This window comes from Tyto alba, unplaced genomic scaffold (assembly GCF_018691265.1).
Source record: "Tyto alba isolate M040663 unplaced genomic scaffold, T.alba_DEE_v4.0 Super-Scaffold_23, whole genome shotgun sequence".
Taxonomy (NCBI): domain Eukaryota; kingdom Metazoa; phylum Chordata; class Aves; order Strigiformes; family Tytonidae; genus Tyto; species Tyto alba.
This window is the reverse complement of record NW_024881297.1, coordinates 30363134-30387243: the sequence shown is the minus strand read 5'-3', so window position 1 is coordinate 30387243 and position 24110 is coordinate 30363134. Positions and strand designations below refer to the sequence as shown.

Below are 24110 nucleotides of genomic sequence, written 5' to 3'. Positions count from 1 at the left end.
ATCGAATACTTAGAAATCACTGCACGCTCCTGGGAGTGGCCAGGTGAGGCTGGGGGCTCCTGTGCCCCTGGGCTGCCCTCTCCGTTGTTCCTCCACTCTCCTTTTACCTCCCCTGGACTCCGTGGAGTTTTTCCTTCACCCCTGTCCTTGCAAAGTCTCTTCTCTCGCAGGGCGGGATGAGCCGGGAGGAAGTGGGAAGATGCCTTTTCCTTCTCCGGCCTCTTTGCAGGACCAAGCTCTTAAGCAGAGATGGTTCTTTCCCTCTCTTCCTGAATCTGGGGGGTCGCTGGGCTGCGGTGTCACCCCAGGCAGCCCGGAGCTGGAGGAGGACAGCCCAGCAGAAACGGGCCCCTTGCTGGGGGCTCAGCACCCGCTGCTGGCGCCCAGCGCCCGGCTGGGACGGGCGCACGAGCCCCCCTGCCCTCGGCTCGCCCCAGCGCGGCGGGAGCCTTTTCGGGCATCAGCCCAGCCCCGGGTGCCAACAGCAAGCTGTTTCCCTTGCACGGGGTGGGGGGCAAGAGAAGAGAAACTTGCTCTGTACGCAGGAGAGCAGCTCGGCGCCCAGCAGGGCCCCCCGTCAGGCGGTTTTGACGGGATGGGGTTTGCACAGTGTGGCTGGGCCGCGGCCAGCGCTGCTCGGGGGCAGGAGGCAGCTGGTTTAGCTCTTCAGAAAGGGCGGGGGGCAAACCCAACAGGCTTGCAGGCAGGGAAAGGGGCCGAGCCCGCGTTTTCTTGCCGCTGCTCCTGCGCGCCCGGTCCCCGCTGCCTTCCTGGGCCTGGCTCCCGGCATGGCGCTGCGCTTGCTGCCGCGACCGGCCCTCTCCCCCTGCCCGGAGAGAAGAGGTCGGGGTGGAGGAGAGCCCCGATCTCTCCACCGTTTGGAAAATAAACGTGATTTCCCGTGGGGGTGGGAGCATCGAGCCAGTGAAGCGCACCGGCTGTGGTACCGGTCCCAGTGCTGCCCTGCCCCGAAAATGGAATCACTGGGCTTCTACTGGGGGGCAATTCTGGTTTTTCCCTTTTTATTTTCCTCTGCGCGAGAGGAGCGAGCCGGGCTGAACTCCGCTCCCTCCTGGCAGGGGCCAGGGCCCGGGGCTGGGGTTGTTTTCAGCTCGTGCCTGGCACCTCTCCAGCTCAGAAAGAAAGAACAAAACCCACCCGGGAGGGCAACGGAGCCGGTGTGAATGTTTGAATGAAGAGCGGGCTGGGCTCTGCCTCGGCCCTGGGGAGCTGCGAAATGGCGGCAGCTGCCCTGGCTGTTCCTCCTTTAAAAAGCAAACCAGATGCGGCCGTCTTCTCCAGTTAAAGTTTTGTCCCTGCTGTCTGCAGGGCTAGCAGGTTTTCCGTATTTTATTATTTTTTGTTTTTTTTTTTTTTTTTTTAATTCAACGATAGCTGCGGTCTTGCTTAGCACCGTGACTTGGGGCGAGCTAAAAGGTGGCTGGAAGGCCCCTGGCCGGCTGCGAGACCCGGCGCGACGGCTGCCCCCTTTATACCCCATCAGCCCATGGCCGGCTCCTGATTCGGGGAGGATTTATCGTTTCTCTGTGCGGAGAAAAATTATGTTGTAGGGAAAAACCCTCTCAAAGTGGTTCCTGGTGTTCCTCGGGGACTCAAGAAAAAAAAATGCTTGAGGTGACCCACGATGCTTCAGTTGGCAGCAACCCCCTTCCCTTCCCGGCCACGCGGGATGGGCGCTGGGTGTTCTCCTCTTTGGTGCCTTAAACCAGCTCCCCCGGTCTCCCTGGGGGCCCCTTCAAAATGCTTCCTAAAATGAAGTGTACTGGAATCCCAAAGGGGTGTAAAAAGGTAAGAAATAAGGTGCTGGCCCACTTTTTTTTTTAGTTTTATTTTTCTCCCAGTGCTCTACATTTAGAAATACAGGAATTATTTTTGTTTTGGAGATGCTGAAATAAATATATTTTATTGTAAGAGAAGATCTAGTTTGGAAATGCTCTGTGTTGTCAATAAAACTAAGGGGGAAAAAAAATCCATTAAGCAAACCTGTGTTACTTATCACTTTGAATCTTCGTGTGTGTTTGCTTTTGTTGTTAGGGCTTTCTTGTGGTTGTTTGTTTGGTTTTTTTTTTTTTTTGTTTTTTTTTTTTTTTCTTTCCCTTTTTAAATTTGATTTATTTTGGGTTCATGCTGTGGCACTCAATTAACATAAATCCATGTCGTTGTCTCGTGGGCCCCGTCCGTGACGTGTTGCTGCTGACTGACAGGTTCCACCCCCAGAGCCATGGCTGGCTTGTTTTTCTCTCATTGCCCATTGACCATAATGGGAAAATTTAAACAGTAAATTGGCCATAACGGGAAAATGAAACAATCTCATTTGTCTCGCTGTGCTGCTCTGGTGTCATTTCAAGGGGGGAGAGGAGTCGGAGACATCTTTGAAGCTTCTTAAGGGGGTTTTTCAAGGTGATGGGGGAGTGGGCAGTGGTGCTTTGGGGGAAATTCATCTCCGAGGGGCTTGGGGCAGGAACCAGCTGGCTGGAGAAAGATTTTAAATTATCGGCTTTGGGTTTTATTAGTTTTAGCTTATTTATTTATTTTAATTTTAGGTATTTCTCATTGTAATTACTTGCAATAAGCCCTGTGTTGTGGGCAGGAGGTGACAGCGGTGTCACACATCACCTCTGCCAGACTGCGGGTGTGCAGGGAGTTCAGAAATGGGTCTGGGGGGGATGAAAGTGATGGTGAAAGATAGAAATTGCCCCATCCAGAGTGAGCAGTTCCTCCTCCCAGCATTTTTTGAGTTACTTGGACCATTTGTAATACAATTAAATAGCATGAAATGAAATCCAAAGAGGTTCTAGTTATCTTTATATAGTATTTTTTTTAAATTTATTTCTAAATCCCCTCTGGCACAGGTCTGTGGGGTCAGGCAGGTGCATCCTGATTGCCCTTTCACCTAAAACTGATGGAATTGAGAGAAAAATGGGCACCTGAGCCATGCCGGGGGGTCAGAGGCTGGTGTCTCGCAATCCCTCGGCACCAGCGGTGCATGGAATGGAATCCCGATGGGATGCTCGGAAGGGCTGGAGATGTCAAGATCCAGCTGCTGGATTTAGTGAGGGTTTTATTAAGCTTTAAGGAAAGCTGCACGATCTGCAGCACTGTGGGAGCAGTTACAGAGAAAATGAAGCTGGAGAAATCCATGTTTGAAAGGAAGGCTGATCCGTGGGTGCAGATTTTAGGAGGAGGGGACTGGCAAACAGCGCAGCTGCGTGGGATGGATAAATCCTTCCTGTGGGCCATCCGCTGGTGGCGACCGTGAAGGGGTCCAACATCCCCAGGCTGATGCTACTGGAAAGCTGATCCCTTGATTTGCCATTTAATTGTACCTTAATATTAAAAAACAAGCAAAAAACCACAGAAGAGAAACTCCCCCTGAAATCACTTTAGGAGCTTTGAAACAGCAGCAGTGATTTTCTCGTTTGCAAAGGAGCAACAGCTTTGCTTCAATGAGACCGAAATGTGATATTATTCCCTGTAAATGCAGATGATCCCACCACATTAAGACTGAAATGAAGTGCAAAAGGTCAGAAGAAAGCATGGTGGGAACAAAACAGCCTCATCCCATCATAAACTATTAAATCCCCCCCAAAAGAGCTAAATTTGCCTTGTCTTATTTTATTGCAAATAGCCACGAGAGAACCCATGTGAGCCAGCGAAAATGAGAAGCAGCATCAGGTGTAGGGAGCCACACTACCTTTGCACCTAAACCCACAGATTTATGTCTCCATTTCAAAATTACTTGTTTATTTGTTTTTAATTCACTGTGTTTGCCATTTGGAATGACTTACATGAGTGGTGGGAAAGCTGCTGGGAAGGGGATACTGTGGGGCTCCTCCTTCAGGTACCTCTTCGTGGAGCTGCCAAAAATGGGAAAACACCCACAAGAAAACTAAAACTGCAGTAACGATTGGGATCGGGGGCTTGTGGCATGGCGGGGGGTTATTTCCCAGCATGGCCCTGTTCCCCTCTCCCCTTTTTACCTGTACCGTTTGGTGTTGATGAGCCAGTGCACAAAGTCCTTGGCCTTCATCTTGTCCAGGTAGCGGGTGAAGTCACTGCTGAAGGTGCCTTCCGAGTGCCGCTTGATGTCGGACGCGAAGCTTTGGGTACTTTGGGATTCGTATGACTGCCATCTGCTCGGGAGAGAAGGATGGGGGAAGAAGAGGTGGTTTTGTGCACAGTGTGGCATCCTGCATCCTCCCTGCACAATTCTCCCAGGGCAGGGTCTGTGTCCTCTAAACCACTTTACTGCGTGGCACAACCTCCAGAAAAGCTGCAATAACCCATAAAAATACTTTCAGGGGAGTTCCAGAGGGGTCTGCCGAGCCCGGCCAGGGTTATTCCTGACATCAAATATAGGCAGTGTCCTATCCCATATTATCTGCCCTACGTCTTGCTCAGCTGTGGTGGGTTTGTTCCTCCACCCTGGTCCCTGCTTGCCGCCCTTGGGAGGGAGCGTGGTGCTGTCCCAAGGTTTAGATTAACCTCCTCCAGCTCCAGGATGGAGAGCTGATGTTGAGGTCCCCAGAGGGTTTTCCTCCCACACAGCTGCTGGCACAGAGTGGGGCTCAGCCCCATGTCCAGAGCATTGTCCCATCCTGTCTCCGTCCCACTGCATCCCCGTGCAGCCTGTCTCTGGTCTGTCACAGCCCAGAAATCCTGGGGGGGACATGGCAATGTCCCTGCATGGGCTGGTAGAAAGCCAAGAGGGAGCTTGTCTGCATAAATACAAAAGAAACAGGCACATTGTCACAGTGAGCCTGCCCCGGAGCTGGCACAGCCGGCAGCACCAGTAACGGAGAGGGCTGAGCCGCTCCGACAGCCCCTGCCCGCACCGGCCACCTCCCCAGGCCAGCTCCAGCAGCACCCCGTACCTGGACGTGTCATCCAAGTCCTTGGGGCCCATCTGCCACCCTGCTGGGATCAGCACGGCAAACCCCAGCCCGGAGAGGTACAGCCACCGCACGATCTGCATTTGTCCTTCTGGGGAAGGCAGAAGTCAAGAGAGAAACGTCCAGGGCTGCAGTCGCCATCGACCCCCCAGCCCCTGCGGGAGCCCTTGGCAGCGCGGCACGGGACACGGCCAGCACGAGACAACCTCCTTCCCTGGAGTCCTGGCAGCATTTTGATGGGTGCATGGAAAAATAGCATCCTCACAATTACCTATCAGCTCGTCTACTGTTGCTTGGGCGCAAGCACACAGCCACAAGAACGGCTTTGTATAATCTAAAGATATAATTCATTGCAATAAACTTTATCACGACCCTTCCCTTTTCTATCCAGGAGCAAGATTTCTATCTTGAGCTTATCACCAGAGTGCTGGAGAACTTTCCCGACCATTAGCTGCTCAGAAAAGCAGCTTTCAGAAGAGTTGATTAATTAGAGTTTTAAATTTCTTCTCTTTGCTGGATGCCTTAGCAGTTCAGGGGGGATAAAATGCCAACCCCCACCCTTTATTTGCTGAAAATCAGACTTTTTGTTGCCCATCACTGAGCACTTTCATTACTCTGGTTTAATTTCTTCAGAGATTGGTAGTAAAGAAGGAAGGAAAAGGCACTTACCTTCTGTAAAGACGACCGTTCCCCTAAAAGCAAGATCCTATTTTCCTCCGTCAAGCTGGTTGTGGCTAAACTCTTCTCCTTACCAGTGCTTTTAAGCTTGTTAGCAGGATGCTAAAAGCTGACAGGTAGGTCATCGGTACTCCTGTTTTTTTTTTGGATGGGTCATTATGAATCATTACAGGATTTTTTAAGTGGGGCTGTTGCAAAAAATCTAGTTGTTGCCATATTTTTCAGCTTATGCCTGCAGCAAGGTTTTTTTTTTTGTTGTTTGTTTTTGTTGTTGCTGCTTCTCTTCTCTTTCCCGTTTTTTTCCACTTCTTGGACCAAAGGAGTGATCTATTGGTTTCCTCCTTTCAGGTGAGATGGCCCTTTATTGCCACAGTGCATCTTGCATAGAGAAATTATTTCTCTACCCACAGGGTGCCCTTTCAAATACCTTTGTTTTGAGTTAAAAAGCATTAAGAAACAAAGCAAGAGCAAAAACGTAAAAGAAGCATTCGCGTACCCAAGCACTTGCTGCTGCTTTCTGCAGTGTAAAATTCGGGTGACAGCTCATCAGCTCGACAGACATCACTTTTGATCCAAGGCTGGTTTTGTCCCCCAAGACCAGATCTGAAATTGGGACTGTTCACCACCATTTCTTTGATCTGGGGATGACAGCAGGCACATGGGCGGCTGCCGATCTAGGTCAACGTTTCTCCCCATGGGACATCCAGGCTCAGCCCAGGAGCTAGGGAAACAGCTGGCTAAGGACAATAGTTTTGCAGGGGCATCTCCTGGGAACTGGGTTCATTTTTATAAATCCTCGAGTCCAGTGAAGGAAGAAAGGCTTGAGAAGAGCAAAACTGAGGGTAGCCCTAAAAAACTGGATCTGGCCCTGGAGGAGAGGATGCTGACAGCTCCGGGTGGACATGGAGCAAAGCCCTCAGCTCCCTGAGGATGCTGGGGGGTCAGATGAGCTTTTGAGGGCTGTTCGTTTGGAGGGTTGATGGCAGGCTGCATTTCTGGGGCAGATTTGAGATATTTGGGGAGCTCTTGGCTAAGGAATGTCTATAGTTCAGTGCTTGGGAGACTGAATGTGCCCTTTTCACAGAGGCATGGTCAATGGGCAGAGAAAATCAAGTCTTAGTAAGCTGGGTCGTATTTCTCCCTTGCCCAACACCAGCCACCAGAAGAGCAAGGGCTCCGAGTCCTGATTTCTCCGCCACTTCCTGTCATCTCCTCCTGAAACCATTCTCCTCATGGTTGGGTAATTATTATTATTCTACCAAAGACATTTCTGTAATTATTGTCACTGTCAAAATATTGCTGGTGTTCAGGGGACACTCATCTTGAAAAGCCTTTTAATTAGGGCCAACAATGGCCTTGCGAGAAAGCCTGACATCAGAGGAGGAAGGTAGGAGATTAATTAGCTCAACCTTCAGAGGAGAGGTCCAGATCTTGAATCCATCACTTGGATGGGATATTTATTAATGATATTAAATTAGCTCATGAAGACACTGTTTGTGATGTCCCCCTGGCCCAGGAAGACACACAAGCTTTCTGCAGCAGTGACCAGCCCAGGAGAAGGGAAATTCAGCTCAGCCACTGCAGTGCTTGTCATGTTGCTTCTTGGTTTTCTTAACTGTGGCTCCCAGCGACAGAGTGGGTTGGAGAAATGTCCTACAGGACACTTTCTCCACTGTCCACAGGTGATTTTCACCAGTCCGTTGGGGCATGGTGCTCTCCCCTTTCCAAGTGGCCTCTGTGGTCTTCCCCTTGCCACCCGGGTTGAGTTCCTGGTGGCTCTCCCCCCCTGGCAGACTGTGCTATGGGGGCATGATTTTAAGATGCACATACAGATCTGGATTTTGTCCCATTTTATGACTTGGCGAGGTGTTCACGGACAGCAGGTGGCAGACTTCCTATTTCTGCCCGGCCTTCCTCTGCCTGGCCTTCCTCTGCCTGCCCTTCAGCTGCCTCTCAGCCTCCTCCTCCTTGCTCAGCCACTCCCCAAACACCTGGCCTGTCCCTGCAAGGACCAAAGTGATGTGATGTCCCTCTCTTTGGGGATGGAAGACCACAGGTCGGGGGATGTTGTTGGTGGCAACACGGTCATGCCACAGCCCAGTTGGGTTGGTTTAGGTTCAAATCCTTGCTCTGTGTGCATCTTTGGAGAGGCATCTTTGAGAACACCTGAATATCCTGTGCTGATGAAGCACGGACCTAAGAAGTTGATAAAGGAAAACTCCTGGACTGTTCTCCCTGTCCACAAACCCTGAGCTAAACTCATCCATAACGCATCCAACCTTTGCTGCGTTTTCCCATTAGGTTTCACCAGGACCAGCTGTGTGGCTGAACTGCCTGCCTCTGCCAGTTTTGGTCTCTGCAAGCATGGAGAGAGGCCGGAGGAGCTCTGATGGGAATGATGGCACATGGCCTTGCTGGGCTGTCCAAAATCAGGCTGGAAAGAAGATGAGTTTATGCTTAAGACTGCTCTTAAATTATAACGCAGACCTGATGAGCCTCATTCTGACCAGCTACCTCCTGCTTTGGGGCTCGATTTCCCCGCCTGGCATGATAGACTCAGGTTGACATGACTTGGTGCCTTGATCAACAGGCACTACCACAAAGTCACCATAGATACATCAAAGTGCTCCAATACTACTGTCCTGTAGCTGCAGATGCAGTCAAACCAAGTGATGGTTAATTTTGGAGGGATTTACTGCAAGCAAAGAGGAATAAAGGCTTTGACCTCACCTTCTTGGATCCTCTGCAAAGAGATCTTCATTTCCCACAGGGGTGCATTTCAGGTCCAACCCAGCTCAAGAGAGTAGAGGATGGAAAAACCTTCTTCTTTTGTGTCCCCCCAACTGCAGTTCAGAGCCTGGTGCCCCATGAATAAGCGCTCTCCACTCTCATTTTCCCTGTGGCTGAAGCCGTTTGTGGTATCCTCCATCCCTACAACATTTGGAGGCAATTTTATACCCGTGCGTCAGAGCACGCTGCCTCTTGCTGGCAGTGGCTACTGCCAAGGCATAACTGGGCAAAGAAAGACCTTCTCAGGTCAGTGGTTAACCTGAAACACCTCCTTCAGGGTGATGCTGAGTGCATGGTTTTGGTTTCAGCATCTTTTGGGCTTTTTTCCTGTGTTTTGCTTTACAGGTGTTTGAGAGCAAAGGCACAGCCATTAAAGAAAGATATTCTGTGTTCCCAGCAAGGTATTTTGGCAGCTCTGAAGGGACGTGGATTATTTTCCTGCCTCTTTTCCCCTTTGTGCATGTTTTTTTAGGCACGAAACAGTATCTGCCTTTGATGATGCAGAGTCAAGGGCTCATGGCCTCCTGGCTTGTTGTCGTGGTTGACTCTTGATATCAGGGAGGAAGAGTGTGGTGGGATGCAGAGATGGTTCCGAGCTATGCGGCAGGCTGTGACGAGCTCATTTGGAGTCATGAGCTCTTAAGAATAGGGGTCAATGCCATGTAGCCCTTCCTGAAATCAAGTTCAGGATGTATCTACCCCATGGTGGATCTCAATTTTTGACGAATCTATTACTTTTCTCCCTTTGCTGTTAACATAGCAGAAGGAAATTGGGTAAGACTCCTCTTGCCCCCGGCTCCCATTGCTCTCCTGTCCCCAAGCACCTTTCAGGAGTGCTAAATGTGCATGATACATGCATGGCAAGGCAAGTCATTGGGTGCCAAAGGCATGCTTCCCTCATGGAACATGAACCTGGAGAAGTAGTAGTGGTTTCATTAGTGGAGGTCGGTTGGATGAGAATCCAGCTTGCACCCATGCTGGGCTGGGAGAGGTGTGAACTCGCGGGGAATTGCAGGCAAAAGGCATTGGGGTCAAGCACGGGGATCTCACATTTGGCATCGGGGCACCTGGTGGATATCCAGCTGTGGTGACACTGCTGCAAGAGTGTCCCTGCTCCTCCTCATCAGTGGGAGCTGCTGGATCACCTGAAGGTCAGATTAGAGGCTCTGTCCTTTCACCTGGGTTAGCTAGTGCATTTTACCTCCTTTGGCTAAAGCCCCAGCAATCAGCCTCAGCAGGTGGAGCAGGATGCAGGGCACCTGGCTGAGCCCTTGCTGCCTACAAAATCGGGTGCTCATGGTCCTCCCTCGTCTTTAGTCTTGCAAGCTTTACCACCCCCTCTGCTCCCTGGTCCTCCTTGGCCGTCCCTTGCTCCCTGGGTGCTTTCAGCGTGACGCTCTGTGGTGAAAGGTGGGTGCTTTCCTCTTGCTTTTGGAGGAAAGCAGTTGCTGTGAGCTGTGCCAGGTGCTATTAGGTGGTTTTGAGCAAGCTGTGGGGGCGCTGAGCAGGCTGTCTCCCTCAGGGCGCCCTGGACCCGCACCAAGCGATTGCTGGTTTGTGCTGGGGCCCTGCAGGATCTGAACTGGGGCAGCTCTGGGCAAGTAAACCTGTGAGTGTGTGGGGTGCTCCTGGGGTGCTGCCCATGGGGTTAGGTGGTTGTGAGAATGTTTGGCTCAACGCCTCAGTGGTTATGTGCCTATAGCCTGCCAAAATCCTGACTTAGGTTTAGGGTGTTTTTTTTAATTACCCTTCTTTATTTGAGACAAAGGGAGATGGTGGTTAATGGTTTATTGCTGTTAAATGTCCCCTTGGCTTTGGAATGTGGAAAACTTTGTCAGGTTTCTTTTTTTACCTGCCTCTTCTTCCTACCCATAGTGCTATAAAAATCTTATAGACCCTGATGAGACCAGTTACCACCCTACATGGGCTAAAAAGCCCTCAGCAGTTTGGAGCAAATGTAGCAGAGGTTTTAATTTCAGCCTCTTGATTTCTGTGGGCCCTTAGCAGGCTTGTGTGTAATTAAATAACCCTTGACTCTTTAGCTTTGCAAAAATCCCCCTACTAGAGACCTTTTTCTGGATGTTTGCAATGGCTTTTATTTCAGCAGCAATCGTTGGTAACCGGCTGATGAAAGCTGATTGTGCCATAAATCAAAACTTCTTCACATTCAAATGCAGCAATTAATCCTGGGTGTGTTGGTGCAATTAGATGACAAATTATGCCTCAAGATTCACTCTCTTGTTTGTGTAGAGAAGCTGTGTTTGCTCTGCCGGGGATGTTTGGCTATGGCTTCAATCTACCCTGGGGGATGTCAAATGATAAACTTGGGGAGCTGCACCCTGCAGCAGCTGCAGAATTCAGACTCTTTGGCCTCAGTGTCTCCATCTGGAGACTAAAGGTTTGTCTGCCCACTTGCAGTAAATCTGAGTTGTCTGAGCCTTCCTCCAAGACACTTTTGCAGAATTTATTCTTACAGTGTTCCAGCCTTGCACAGGACTTCAGTCCCCCAGATTGGGGCAGGGGTTGCCTTGAGACCTGCAGCTCCCGTGCCCCGGTGGAAAAACTCTTTGCAGTCATGAGTACCTGTTTTGACCATTCTGGCCTAGTTTTGAGACTGTAGGGCTGGTGCTAAATAACAGTGGCACAAACTGAAAATCCAGCAGCTAATCTGTTGCTGGATGTTCGCTCCTGATAACCCTGGTGCAGTGGGATGTCTCATTCACAAACAGTCTTGGAGTGTGCCTTGATGTGGGTGGATGCGCTCTGCGGTGGGGAAGAGTCTTATTAATGCAACAAGGCATGGTTTTGCTTGAACTGCTGAAAAGTTGGGGTGGCTGCTGAAGCAAAGTTGTGTTCTTCAGATGTGTTGCTGTTTCTATGAAAAAAATGAGCGTGTGGGGATTGGATGATACAGAAGGGACGAGTAAACTCAAGCACAGGGTCTCATTTTTGCAGGGATGCCGCCTGCAGAGAGGGGGAGCTGAGCTCTGCTGGTTAATGACATTCAGCTGGTTTTTAGCTCAAAACCCAAAGTAAAATCCTAACACAGACAATGTGGTGAAAATCCAGGACAAAGACATATAGACAAAAACCTGCTGATGTTGCTAGTGCCAGTAGGTGCATATTTACACACTGGACTTAAATGAAGGCTTTATCCACTGATTAACTGTTCTTATGGGATCTCTTTGTGAAACACCTATAGATATTTTCTTATCTACTTGGAACAAAATAAGCTGATAGTATTTTATGTCCCTTTCCTTTATGATGGTGATTGGTGCTGATAACAGCTGTTATAATGCCTATGGACTCTGATCTTTAAGTGGGGGGCAATGGCTCTTGGAGAGAAAGCAGTTGGCTGTTTTGATAAGTAGCTTAAAAAAAATCCTTTAAGAGTGGAGAAGGGGCTCATTTTCTCTAGCTGATGCTGCTTTGGCAGGAAAACAGCTGCTCTGTCACCAAATAAATGCAGCTCCTGGGAATGAGGGGAAAATCCCAGCTGTTAGAATTTGAAACAATTGTTGAGGAAAGGGAATTGATTTTTCTTTTTTGTGGCTTTTTTAAAAAGGCAAATTGTATAGGACATTTTAAGTTTCTTTCCATCCATTTTTTTTTTCCAGGCTGCACAAGAGGGCATTATATCAACCTGCAGCTGCACCTTGCTTGTGGGCAAAAGAGCTCTTGCTGTCTTGCCAAACAGGATTAATGTCAAGACAGCAAAGAAGGGCCTGTATCCTGGAGAACACATGCCAGAGAATGTTTTATTTTGCTGATTAGTGGTTATTTTTCAGGGTCTGTTTGAGCTGAACTGGTTCCCAGATGTCATGCCCAGCCCCACAGTTCTGTTGCACGGGAAGGGTCCTGGAGGAAGTGTCCTCCCTTGCTCCTGTACACCCTGATGCTGGTGGGAGGCAATGAGCTTGGGGACCTTTTGTTTTGGAGTAAACCAGCCTGAATCCTGAGTGTGCGTCTCCCCTGGGTGGGAGCTTGGACAGGGCTGTGGTTTAACAAAGCTGCATTTAATCCCTGCCTTGCTTGCTAAATCCTTGCATTCTCCTTGCTCTCAGTGGCTGTGCCTGGGAAACCCTCCCGGCTCCAGAGCTGACGTTTCCCAACAAAGCACCTTTGTCAGGCAGACCTCAGGGCTGCAGGGTTGCTTTTTTTATTTTCCCTTCTTTACTTATTACTCTCTTTTTTTTTTTTTTTAATTGATGTCACCACCCAGCAGCACAAGGATCCATTATATGAGCCGCCGTTGGACTTTGCTTGTTTACAGGAGGGTGATTAAGAACAAACGGGCAGCGGCAGGCTGTATCCTGGAAAGCGGAGGCCAAAAGTTTGAGCAAGAGGAAACTTGGCAGCAGAAATGCAGCCCCGATCCAGCCAGCGCTGAGCCTGCGGTCCCCACATGCCAGGGAGGAAGGGAACCTTGTTTTCACATGGGGTGCTGTGGCTGATCTTTGGGGAAGGGTGTGTGGAAGCAAGAGTGGGGTTTTTTCTTCAAGTGGACCTGTTCTGGTGAGGATTTTCCTGGTCCCCTGTCTGTTCTCCATGGAGCATCCCAGCAGAGGGCAGCAAGAGATGCCCTGGGCACCCGTTGCTCTACCATGGGTGCTGCTCCAGAGCACCCACGCTTGGTACCAGGGCAGGCTGACCCCTGTCCCCTGCTGGTCCCCCATCTTGGGGCACCTCCAAACTCCGTTGGGCTTTAAAGAGGCATTTCTGGGGGCTGCAGGAGGGTGTTGAGGTGGGAACAGAGACAATATGCAGAAGATCTACTCTTGCCCTCCCTGGTCTTTGGACATCTCCTGCCCTTCTCTTTAACTGCATGGTTTATTTGGGGGCAACACCCATCTTATCCTGTATTTGCATATATTGTGGTGCTGTATCTCCCCATGTCTGCCCATGCACACAGCAGGGTCTTGGTGGGCTGCAGCGACGCTGGCGCAAGGACCAAGGGGGTACCGGTGGCTTCACGCCCACGTGAGCGTGGCAGCTTGTCGCTGTGGTGCTGCTGGGTGCCGGAGCCTACGCCAACATGCTGCTGCATTCAACCCCAAGTCACCCATCATACGAGCCAGGGAGCAAAATACAAATTACAGCGGCTGATCTTCAGGCGGAGGCTGCGTTACCTGGCTGGGGTGATGCCGTTCAACAACAGGAAGGGTGGCTGGTGGCCCTCGGTGGCTGCGTGAGCTGTTTCCTGGCTCGTAAGGAATTGGTACCGCGGCAGCTGTAGGCCGGGCAGAGGCTGAGTAGGAGGGGGAAGGCTCGGTGCTTGTGCTCAGGAGGAGGTGGGTGCTGACAGTCTGCACCGTGACTAATGCCAACACCCATGCCAGGCTCTGCCGTGCCTCTGCAGAGGCTTCTCCCCTGTTGGCAGCGTTACTGCCCATCAGCGCTGGGTGATGCGCTGGTGTGTTCTATACCTGCAAGGCTTGCACATCTCCCAGTGCAGTGTGGAGCTGGGGGGGGGGGGGGGTTAGGATGTCTCTAGGTTGGCTTCTTTGTGGCTTCTCCTTGCTCCCAAGTTTGTCCCTGACTGCTTGGGACTCTAGCGAAGTGGCGGGAATCCTCCGGGAGGGGGGAGTTTGCTTCCCTGTGCCTTGTGGACTTTCCAGCGGCACTTGGTGGGCTGCAGTACCCCTCTGCAATGCTTTTCCATCTTCCCTGGCGTTTTTCTGGGTTTCTTTTTCATTTCTCATCCTGACTGAGCACTGCTCTGCTTTGTTCTGCAGGTGAAACTGGCCTAGTGCTTTTCACATGAAGGCAGAAACTGCGACTTTAAGCAAAGCACTTAGGGTTGCAAAATAGTTTGAGCTGGTAGCAGGGTAGAAGGGATGTGCTCCCAAATTGTGGAGCATTATCCCTTCTTGCTCAGGGGCAGAGTGATGGAGAGCTAGGGCTTATGCTTTGCAATGGACCGAAGTGAAGAGGCACCTGCAACCCATTAAAAATTTTTTAATTGACATAGTGCCACTAGGTCTTGCTTCTCCTCAAGCACCTGGTGCCTTTCCCTGTCTCTACAATGGCCCAGTAATCTTGTGTAACTTTAAATGGTACACAGAGCTGCTAAAGGCTTTAAGTAGACTGAAAGTCCTTTGACTTGTAAAGAGATATAAGGTTTCTAGGTTGTTACAACATGTGAAAATAGTTGGGTTTTTCCTCTGTGCCAGAAAAAAAAAAAATTTAAAGCTGTGTAGTAACTACCTGCTAATAGAAAAGATACTCAAGGATTAGAAATAGTCTGTGAAATCTTTAGTGCAAAGAAATTGCTAGTAGGCATGTTTAAGAAATAATTGCATCCATTCCCCCTTTAATTACGGCAAATATATACAAGAATGGTACGCTGAAGTGCTTTGGTTTAAGTTTCACCTGGTGATACACCTCTAAAATAGGGAAAAGATAGCTGGTAATACAAAGCCCCAATATAGGTCACTTTTTTCTAACCAAAATGGTGCTGGATCTGTATGGCTGTGAGGAAGGGTAGGCGGCAGCGTGGGTGTATGGGGTGGAGGTGTGCCGAGATACGGCTCCTGAAATTGAAACTCCTGTTTCTGGGGGAAGCTGGGGCAACAAGCGTGGTGAAGCTGTGACTGCATTATTGTGTGCTACAGGTAAATCTGGTTTGAATGTGCAGGGATTATATCAGCCCTTGTTGTGTCTGATGAAATGAAGGTATTTTTTCTGTGAAACGGCTATTTCTGCTAAGAGAGTGTTGTTGCTGCTGACTACCAGCCCTTCAATCTCATTAAAGCTGTGGCTGAAGAAGCTTGAATGTTTGTTTTTTTTTTGTTGTTTTTTTTTGTTGGTTTTTTTTTTTTGTTTTTTTTTTAATTAAAAAAGAATAAATGTCTCTATTTGTTTTTAAGTGCTGCTGTTCTCATTTCTGGGCAGGTGAGACCAGGCAGGAGGACCTCAAGTTTTCCCAGCCATGACCCGGGCTCTGTCCCGGCACTCGCAGGATGCCAGGGTTTGGTCTGCATTAAATGCGACCTCTCTGCCTGAATTAAACGCAGCACAGACCAGCGAGCAGCCCGGTGGGGAAGGTGTGCTGGGGCTCACGCTGACCTCTGCGCCGTGTCGGGATGCCGCTGGCTTCAGCAGCGTGCTCGCAGGGCTCCAGCCTGCTTTCACCCCCTGGTTCAGCGTCTGCCCCTGCCTGTGCACTGGGAAAGGGGGTTAATTGCTTGTGCCCCCCAGTCCTGCGTGGGGCCATTCTGCCTGTGTTTTCGAGCCAGGCCCTGGATGCTTTTTGTGCTGACGCAAAGCCGCTGCCACAGGATCCTCTGATTCATCCTCGTGGAGGGCTCACACCCAGGCTGGGTTTCTTCTCCTGGTTGTTGATCACGCTGGCGGTGCTGGTGTGGGCTGGGGCCCTCCATGGGGTGCTGCAGTGACCCCCAGTTCCCACTGCAGGGTGAGGTGGGGGGGATGTCAGGAGTCCTGGATCCCTTCTCCGGTGCCAGGGTGGATGGAATTGAGAGCAGCAAAGCAAGGGGGATGCCTGGGATTCCCTGCTCTGGGTGGTGCCTGAACGTACCCTTTGGGTGCATCTTCAGTGTCTAGGGGTGCAGTGGAAGGAGACTGTGAGATGTGGCTTTTAGGAGTGCTGACCTGCCCCAGTCCCGCGCATCACTGTGGGTTGCTCCGAGAGGGCTGTCTCTGGGGTTGGGAGGTGCTTTAATGTTTCGCTGGGGCTGGTGTCTGTAAAACATCTCCCATGTCATGTATGACCGTGCTGCCTTTTCCTGAGGAGAAATGGGCTTAATATTATTCCCCCCTATGAAAGAGGAAACTGAGGTACAGAAGGGTCATAGATCTCTGCCCATCCCTGAGGTGGGAAGGTTAAGACAAGGTGTAAGGCTGCATTTTTCGCTTCCTAGCTCTGCTGACCTGTGTGATCCAAACTAAGGGCTCTTCTGTCTCCTTTTTGTCTCCTGCTTGTCACCAACCTCTTGTTGAGATCTGGATGGGCAAAGGAAAATGAAGGATAAGGGTCTGTTGCTACCCAGGTTCATGCAGTGCCACAGCTGGGATTGCAAATATGTTTAGGCATGCTGAAATATAGGTGATGCTTCTTACCCTCCCTGGCACTGCCATGAGAAGGTGGCGTAACCTGTCTGATTGGGATCGAGCTGCATCTGGGATCGGGGAGCTCCCAGGCAAGCATCTCCCACCTCCTTCAGGGCCTCCAGACAGAAACCTCATCTTTGCAGCAAGAAGAGGGGATGTGATGGCAGAGCTTTGCATGCGGCTGGATTGCGGTAGCCGATGGGAGGGACGGCTGGGGCAGTGCCAGTGCACAGTGTCCCCATGCCCAGGTCGGGAGCGAGATGCTTTGGCAAAGGGTTGTGGCAGAACTGGAAGAGCAGGGCTACAGCAGAAGGTCAGGGCGAAGGTGTGGGTTTGGCACCCGGTGAGGGGGCTGGGGACCGTTGTGGGTCAGTTTTTGAGGGCACCTGTGGAGCCGTCTGGGAGAACTGGTATGGCAGAAAGCTGTACCCGACGCAAACCGGCGAAACGCCTGGAGGATTGCTGCTGGCTCCTCCCAGCTCGTGCCAGCCTCAGAGATGGGCTCAAACTGCCCTGGACCTAGCACCTCGCCCCCTCCTTCCCCCCAGCACTAGTGCCCGTTTATCCTTCTCAGGATAAATGACTATCACCTCCCAAACCACCTTCTTGTGGTGCCAGCTGCCACGGGATTTGTGATCCAAGCATTTGCTCTTGCCCTGGATCTCTGAGATGGCTTTACATCCGGCTTAATCCATTTTTGCTCCTAAAATTTGATACCTGAGCAGACTTGTGCCCATGACTCTTTTAAAACATTCTTTATTCACAATAAATAATAAACTATATTACAAAGATCTCAACACAAAATCCAAAAATCACGTTCTTTCTGCAGCCACAAATAAATAGGACTCATCAGCACCAGCTAATGCATGAAAGAGCATCTATGAGCAGCATGGGCCCTGAGGCAGGGAGAAAGCGAGGGAGTTTGCTGCACCCACCTTCCCAAGGCAGTCGTTCTTCTCTGCTGGTATCTACACAGTATTTCCATCCCCTGGGCCATCAGACACAGGGGTGAAACCCTGTGTGTGCTAGAACGTGCGGTCTCAGGCCTCTGAAAATCATGTAAAACTCACACCTAGGAGGGCAGGGATGCATCCAGGTGGGTGTAAAACCACTGCTGAGAGGCTGCCCTGGGCTGAGACTCCTTTGCTGGGCTTAGCTGGCTGAAGTTAAGCTAGGAATGGTTCTAGCGCTCACACCCACGTAGCGGGATTATATACACAGACACTGCAATACTCCTTTTTTTTTTTTTTAGTCACAGGTGGTCTTTAAGTTATAAGACTTTTTGCTTAAGAGTCTACTGTAGCTGTATGTGTTCATTGCCTGGCTTTGGGGCACACATGAGCCCGTGCATGGGGCTTCTTCCCTGGCTTTGGTTTGTGTTTTTTTTTGTTTCTTTTTTTTTTTTTTTTTTCCAACTGTTCCTATGGTGGGGTCAACTCCATGGACTTCTTCCTCTCCTCTCTCTGCTCTTCCCACTCCTCCTCTGACTCGTAGGTGCCTTTGACGATGGCAACCCTATCTGACATGTTCATGCAGTAGGGGACAAGGATGTAGAAGTAGAGTAGAGCGGCTAAGCAAGCCCCAAGGATGGGTCCAACCCAGAACACCTAGAAAGCAACAAGGGAGAGAGTGAGAGCAGGTCTTGAAGGCTGGTGCACCAGGTTCAGCCATCACACCAGCATCTCTTGCTGTTCCACATCTCCTAACCCATGGAAAGATGTAAATGCCTTTTTCAGTAGACTTCTTGGGTTGAAATCCTCTCAACCTTTGCTTGCTGAAGACCTCAAGCTCTTTAGGAATGCAAAGATGTGGGGTGTTAGAAAGGAGGCACCGAGTGTGCTCTGCGAGGCTGGGTCTGATCTTGCAGGTGAGTGGAAAGCCTAAGCTGGGCTCCTCTGTGGGCTTTTTTGACCTCAAATGATGCCTTAGCTCAGCATGCACTGTTGCATGGGGGATTCATGCTTGTCCCCTTGCTGGCTCTGTACTGTGGGGTTAACCTGTTTCCCATGCAACAAGGGGGACAGCCTCCCTTGTTCCCCAGCCCCCTTTTATCCTTTCAGGCCCGTAATCCCCATGGCAATTGCTGCCCTCTCCCCTTGTTGCCTGCAGCTGGCCCTGGCAGCCTCCTGGCTAGCCCACCCAGCACGCTGCCAATGCTCACCCAGTGTGCTGGGCTGAACCTCCTCACGATGACTGCAGGCCCAAAGGACCGGGCTGGATTCATGGAGCAGCCGGTGAAGTAGATCTGTCGGTGTGGAAAGGAGACCAGGTTAAGCATCATGTTGCTTAGCAGTTACGAGCAACTTTTCAGAAGACAGGGACTGAAATGGCCCCTGACGCCGTCTCTCTTGCAGAGAGGTGAAGATTCCCTCCTCTTGATGGAGAAGGAGCCCCGATATGTCCCATGTTGGCTGTCCCCTTGCAGCTCCCTCTGGGACCAACCACACAAGAGTATTTTGGGGAGCCCTGTCCTAAGGGGACCTTCTCCCCTGCCCTGCTGCCTGGACACTTACCCCCACCAAGTGGCCTACAGCAACAGAGAGGCCGATGGACAGCGCTGGGGACCCCACGTTGCCATTCCTCCGGTTGTCTGTGGATGCAAAGATGCACGCGGCCAGCTGGAAGGTGAGGATGATCTCCACCACGAGGGCCTGGCCTGGGGTTGTGTTGTTGTTGAGCTGTGAACCATCAAGAGGGACGATAATTAACCATTCCTGGGGCTCGACATCACTGGGAGGGCTCTTAGGTGCTTTGCTGGTGGATTTGGGTTGGCAAAGCCATGCACAAGAAACACCCCCAGGTACCCTGCCCAGCCCTGGAGCACAAGGTACCATGCTGGCCACTGCTCCTTTCCCTGAAAGGGAAAAATTATCTTTCTTTCTGTCTCTCTCCTGAGCTCCCCTTCCCAGGGCTCTCCACATCTCTTTCCACTTGCTGTCTCCCAACATTCAGTGCTTTCTCACCAAACCCCACACCGATTTATCCCTTTTTTCCGGCATTTCTTTCCCCCTTGATCCTTGCAAACTGTTGTATCCTGACTCTTCTCCCCTCCGCTTTGTGGAGCACCTCCCCGAGAGGCTGGGGGGCCACTGGCAGCAACCACGGAGGGGCATGGGATGAAGGTTGGGGTGCGGCTGTGACGGGCTGTTGTCCCAGTGCCTCTGCCCACTGGGGACTGTCAGCTGGACTTGCCCCCACTGGGCACAGGAAGGGCAAACTGACCTGAGCCATCACAGCTTGGTTTTGGCTAAAGCTGACTGGTTTGGGACATGGAGCATTGCAGCACCCCATCCTAGTGACTGAATCCTCTGCAATGTGTCTGTGCTGCTCCAAGGGGTCCAGACCTGGCCGTGGTCGGAGCGGTAGCCCCTCTGCTCCCATTTCAGGTGGTTTCCCAGCGCTGTCCCAAGGGTTTGAGACATGCTCCTTGTCACTGCTTATCTCAGATGGTCCCACTGTCTCCCCTCCTTCTCCAAGAACAGCCCCTGCCACTCACAGCCTCCCTGCCCGCTCCGTGCACTGCTCTTCCTTCAGCTCTTCTCCACCACCTCTCTCTATCCAGCTCCCCCAGCCCACTGGTTACAGTGGGCTTCTGCTCCCCCTGCCCATACTGGTTTGACTGGGCTCTTCTCCCTGCCCTCCCCCGTCCACCCTGGCGCAGCTCCTATCCCAGCACTAATCTCCAGGTGGAGAGGCTGCAGTCGAGAACATCTCAATGGTGCGGGTGACTCACTCAGGCCCTTAGGATAAAGGAAGCGCTTATTAAAGGAGGAAAAAAACATGCATTCATTACCCTGCACAATAAAGCTGTCATGTCAGTACTCTGCTGGCTACGCTGGCGTTTGCTCCTATCCCGTTCCCATCCCTCTGTGCATGCAGGACAATGTGCCGAGCTCAATGGATTTGGCTCTCCGGGCCGGTGCTGGCACCAGCTCCTCGCTCAGAAGGAAAGGAGAGCCCGCGCGGCAAGGTGAACTACCTCCAGGTAGGGAGACTCACCGCATTGATGGCCAGGTTGCCACGTGTATTGGCTGGTGTCACGCCGTACAGGATTCCAGCCCCGGCGATGGCCCCGACCAGCTGGGCAATCACGTAGAAGAGTGTCCGGAGGAAGGAGATCTGGTTCCCGACAAAGAAGGCGATGGTCACCGCCGGGTTGATGTGGGCACCGCTGATGTGGCCGAATGCCTGCACCAACGTACCGATGGCCAGGCCAAACGCCAGTGAGATCTGAAGGATGCTGGGGAGGGCAGATGGCCACTTTAGGGCTGAGCCGAGGCCGATGAAGACAAAGATGAGAGTGGAGATAAACTCGACGAAGACGGATCGAGCAAAGGCCAGGGTTAATATTTCCTTCTTCATGGTGGGAGCGGGTGGAGGGCAGCTGGGAAGGAAGAAAGTTTAGGTTTCTTCTGTCTCCAGGCTCTTCTGTCTGCACCCAATTGTAGGGCCATACCTATCTATATATGCAAGAGCAGCAGGGAGCTGTGTTACAGGGCGGTGGGTGGAGCCAGGGAATTAGCCAGTCCTCCCAAATTATCATGTGAAACTGGAAAAGTTTCCATCTGAAAATAACTTCGGAGCCTCTTGGTGAACCAATGACTCAGATATTGGTGGCATTTCTTTCTCCTTCCCTCTGCAAACAAAGAGCCCCTATAGGGTGTCTCTGTGGTCGTTAGATAACACGGTTGCATAACGATGCCGTGCTCCCTCCTCTGCTTTTCCCTTTTACTACCTCTCGCCAGGTTCTGGGTGTTTCATTAGCAGAGGTGTAGTTAATATTGCCTTCTTCCATGTGTTTGCAGACTGGAGAGAACCGTATTTTTGTTTGAAAGGTCTTGTTGCCGGTGTTGGGCTGGAGGAGCTCTCCTGGGGCAGGGCTCCCAGTGCATTCAATTGACATGGGATGTTGAAACATAAAGCAAAGTTAAGCACCTGAAGCTGCTCCCAGGCTGTCAGGACAGCTCAACTCCAGGAAACAAGTGGCTTGCAGTTGTCCTGGGAGCAGGGCAGGGTTTGGGGGACGCTTTGCCTGGCTGGGAAGCCATAGACAAGCCAGGGCTTCCTTGAGGTGCCTGGATGGAGGCTGAATGGGATGGCATAGCTCGGACGAAGAGGACTGATCACTGCAAAGCCCGACCGCAGACCTCGTTGCTGCCTTTCTGCTTGGCTGCTCCTTACAGAGCATTGAGTGTGGGTTTCGCCAGCGTGTGAGTTGGCAGTTGATGGGTGCTCGCTGCCTGTAGCCAGGGAGGGTGTATCCTACTCCTGTCATCTTGGGCCCTTTTCTTTTCTTTTTGCCTTTCAAGCTATTGCTCAACAAGGTCAATGATTTTGCTCTTGGGAATGCCAGCATAAAGCCACAGGCTTTGCACGGACTCAGGCCATGTTTACACGTCTCTTTTCACGTTCCTGTGGCGCTGCCCTCCATCCTAAATCTGTCCAGCTGCAAATCCTTGGCTGGCAGGGAGTGGAGGGGGGAGGCTCTCCGTGCTGTGCAATGCAGAGCTGGTGGGGACTGAGGTTTTGGGGCGGAAAAAGGCTCCGGTGACACTTAACAATGGTTCCCTTGCAGTCCTTGCAGCCTTGTGCCAGGACTTTTTTTTTTTTTTTAATGGGTTTGGGTGCCAGATCTGCTCTCCTTGCTTGGTTGATTGCATCTCGCCTTTCTCGAGCAATGCCATGTCTCCATGCCTAATGCAGTGAGCCTGGGCTGGGGTTATCTGTGGCTGCCACGTGCCTCCGCAGAAGCGGTTGCACTCTGGCACACGGTGAGCAAAACTCTACATGTAGGAGATTGGTAAAGTCAGTTAAATCCCTCTTCAAATTTAAAAAGCACTAAAAAGTTGCATTCACTGCTGCCTTCTGCTGGGTGCAATCAGACCTGCACACATCCCGCGGGGTCAAGAGCTAGGAGGGATTCCTCTTCAGAGCAAGAAGAAGGGACTTCTTCCTCCAGAGCTGAAAATAAATGAGCCTTTCTCCTCCAGCTGTAGCCAAAGTCCTGAGCCCAGCAAACAGACCTGGAGAGTCTCAAGGGACTGAGGATCCGTTACAGCATTAATTCCTGATAATGGTTTTCTCCTGGTTCTGCTGATCCTGGGGAAGATTGCAGAGTTAAAGACCAGATCTGTTATCCTAGAAACACCTGGTCCGTTGGCGTGTTTTGGTGAAAGTTTTGCAAGCTGGTATTTCAAGACACCCTGGCCAGATTCCAGCTGGAGTAATTGCTTGCCACTTCCCTTCAGCCCTGTCTGTGGCTCCAGCTGGATAAAATGCACTTTGTTCCCATCTTCTAAACACTTTCATAATGTGCCCGCCACAGATCTCCTTTGGAGGTGGCCGTGTTTTGCTGGCAGTTCCTCTGCCGCACGCCTCGCTTCAGCTAAAAAGCAGCGTTGAGCTGAAAGATGCTCTCCCAGGTTCCCAGCTGTGGATAATAACCTCCCAGCAAAATCTGCCAGCTGACTAGGAGATATAACCAAATAATGCTGGAAATGATGGGCAAAACTTCCAGACGGAAACAAGATGTTTCTCTAACAACATGCCATGCAAAAACTATTTTCCTGAGGCCGTTTGCTAGACTTTGCTCACTGAGACGTTCTTCTTGCTCGGCTTCTCTGATGTCTAACCATGTTGAGCAGGCATTAGGAAGGCTCCTTGTCCTCTCTCCTCTCCTCAGCTACATGCCCTCCAAGGAGCTTGTATGAACTGAGAGTGCCTTTGATGTGTCAAATTTAATTGAATTGGGCAAGATGTTGAGAAGGCATTACACAGGTCCTGCTGACAGACAAGACACCTACGTGATGGGGTCACGCATGCCTTGTTTCACCCCTAGGCTTCTGGAGGAAAGAAGGTGAGGAGGCTTTTTGCAAGGAGGACAGGTTTACCCGTCTAACTCCTCCTCCTCCTCGGTGGCGTTGGCAGACAAACAACACAACCAGAAGTTGCCTGCATCTACCACTCAGTCGTGAGGCCACACGGCTTGGGGACGATGTCTTGGAGGGGGATAGGGACCCGACCCCACCGACGGGCTGGGGTGCCGGGTGCCCAGGTGGGAGGAAAGCAGCTGGTGCCTCATCCTTGCCCGGGGCCCTCCCGAGGCTCTGCCTCACCCACGGAGGCGTGTGTGTTATTAACTGCATACGTGTGTTGGTCCCTGTCATCCTCAGTTTTCTAATTTCATTTTCCGAGCCCACATGGGGCTGCTATTAATTTGTCATTTCCATGGCAGCCCAGGTTTCTGATGAGTTCAACTCCATGTTGGACCTCAAGGCCTAGCAGATTGTGTTGCAGGTAGCCAAATTCAAATTATAAATGCTGCTGAGACCCAGACCAGCCTGGCTTTTGTTTTTTCCCTCCCTCACCTGGCTCTGGATCTTGATCAAGGACCCTAAAACTGGCACAATAATACAAGCAGGAATAATAATAGTAGCAGGAGACAACTACTTCCACCGGAATCTGTCATTAGTTGGGATTAGATGGCCAGAGGAGAAAGTTTGGTTTAGTTTGTTTTTAAGAGAAAGGGTGTTTCTTGCTGGTTTAGCTTTGGGAGTTTGCAGCAAGCCATTGATGGGGGAAAAAATAACACGTGCTGGGAATTAAAAGTAGAGCAAGAAGTAGCAAACTTTCCCCTCCCCGTCCTCAGTTCCTGTG

The 24110-nt window shown here is 51.1% G+C and overlaps 2 protein-coding genes across 4 annotated transcripts; both read right to left on the bottom strand.

Moving 5' to 3' along the window:
• Window positions 1-2913: 2913 nt before the first annotated feature.
• LOC104365204 (exendin-3-like) lies at window positions 2914-8452 on the bottom strand. 3 transcript variants are annotated; one of them, XM_032997484.1, is made up of 5 exons: window positions 8322-8452; window positions 4896-5004; window positions 4002-4154; window positions 3810-3878; window positions 2914-3347 (listed from the first exon to the last, which is right to left on the bottom strand). In XM_032997484.1, the coding sequence occupies exons 1-5, from the start codon at window positions 8350-8352 to the stop codon at window positions 3338-3340; spliced, it is 372 nt and encodes a 123-aa protein (XP_032853375.1). In that variant the 5' UTR covers window positions 8353-8452; the 3' UTR covers window positions 2914-3337. The 3 variants fall into 3 exon arrangements, with proteins under 3 accessions (XP_032853375.1, XP_009970261.2, XP_032853376.1); XM_009971959.2 differs by having other exon boundaries at window positions 4008-4154; XM_032997485.1 differs by lacking the exon at window positions 8322-8452 and adding an exon at window positions 5583-5700.
• An 8799-nt stretch (window positions 8453-17251) lies between these two features.
• On the bottom strand, window positions 17252-20898 carry AQP5 (aquaporin 5). The gene is made up of 4 exons (XM_009971948.3): window positions 20454-20898; window positions 18968-19132; window positions 18616-18699; window positions 17252-18061 (listed from the first exon to the last, which is right to left on the bottom strand). Exons 1-4 carry the CDS (start codon window positions 20814-20816, stop codon window positions 17876-17878), a joined length of 798 nt encoding a protein of 265 aa, XP_009970250.2. The 5' UTR covers window positions 20817-20898; the 3' UTR covers window positions 17252-17875.
• Between the last annotated feature and the right edge of the window lie 3212 nt (window positions 20899-24110).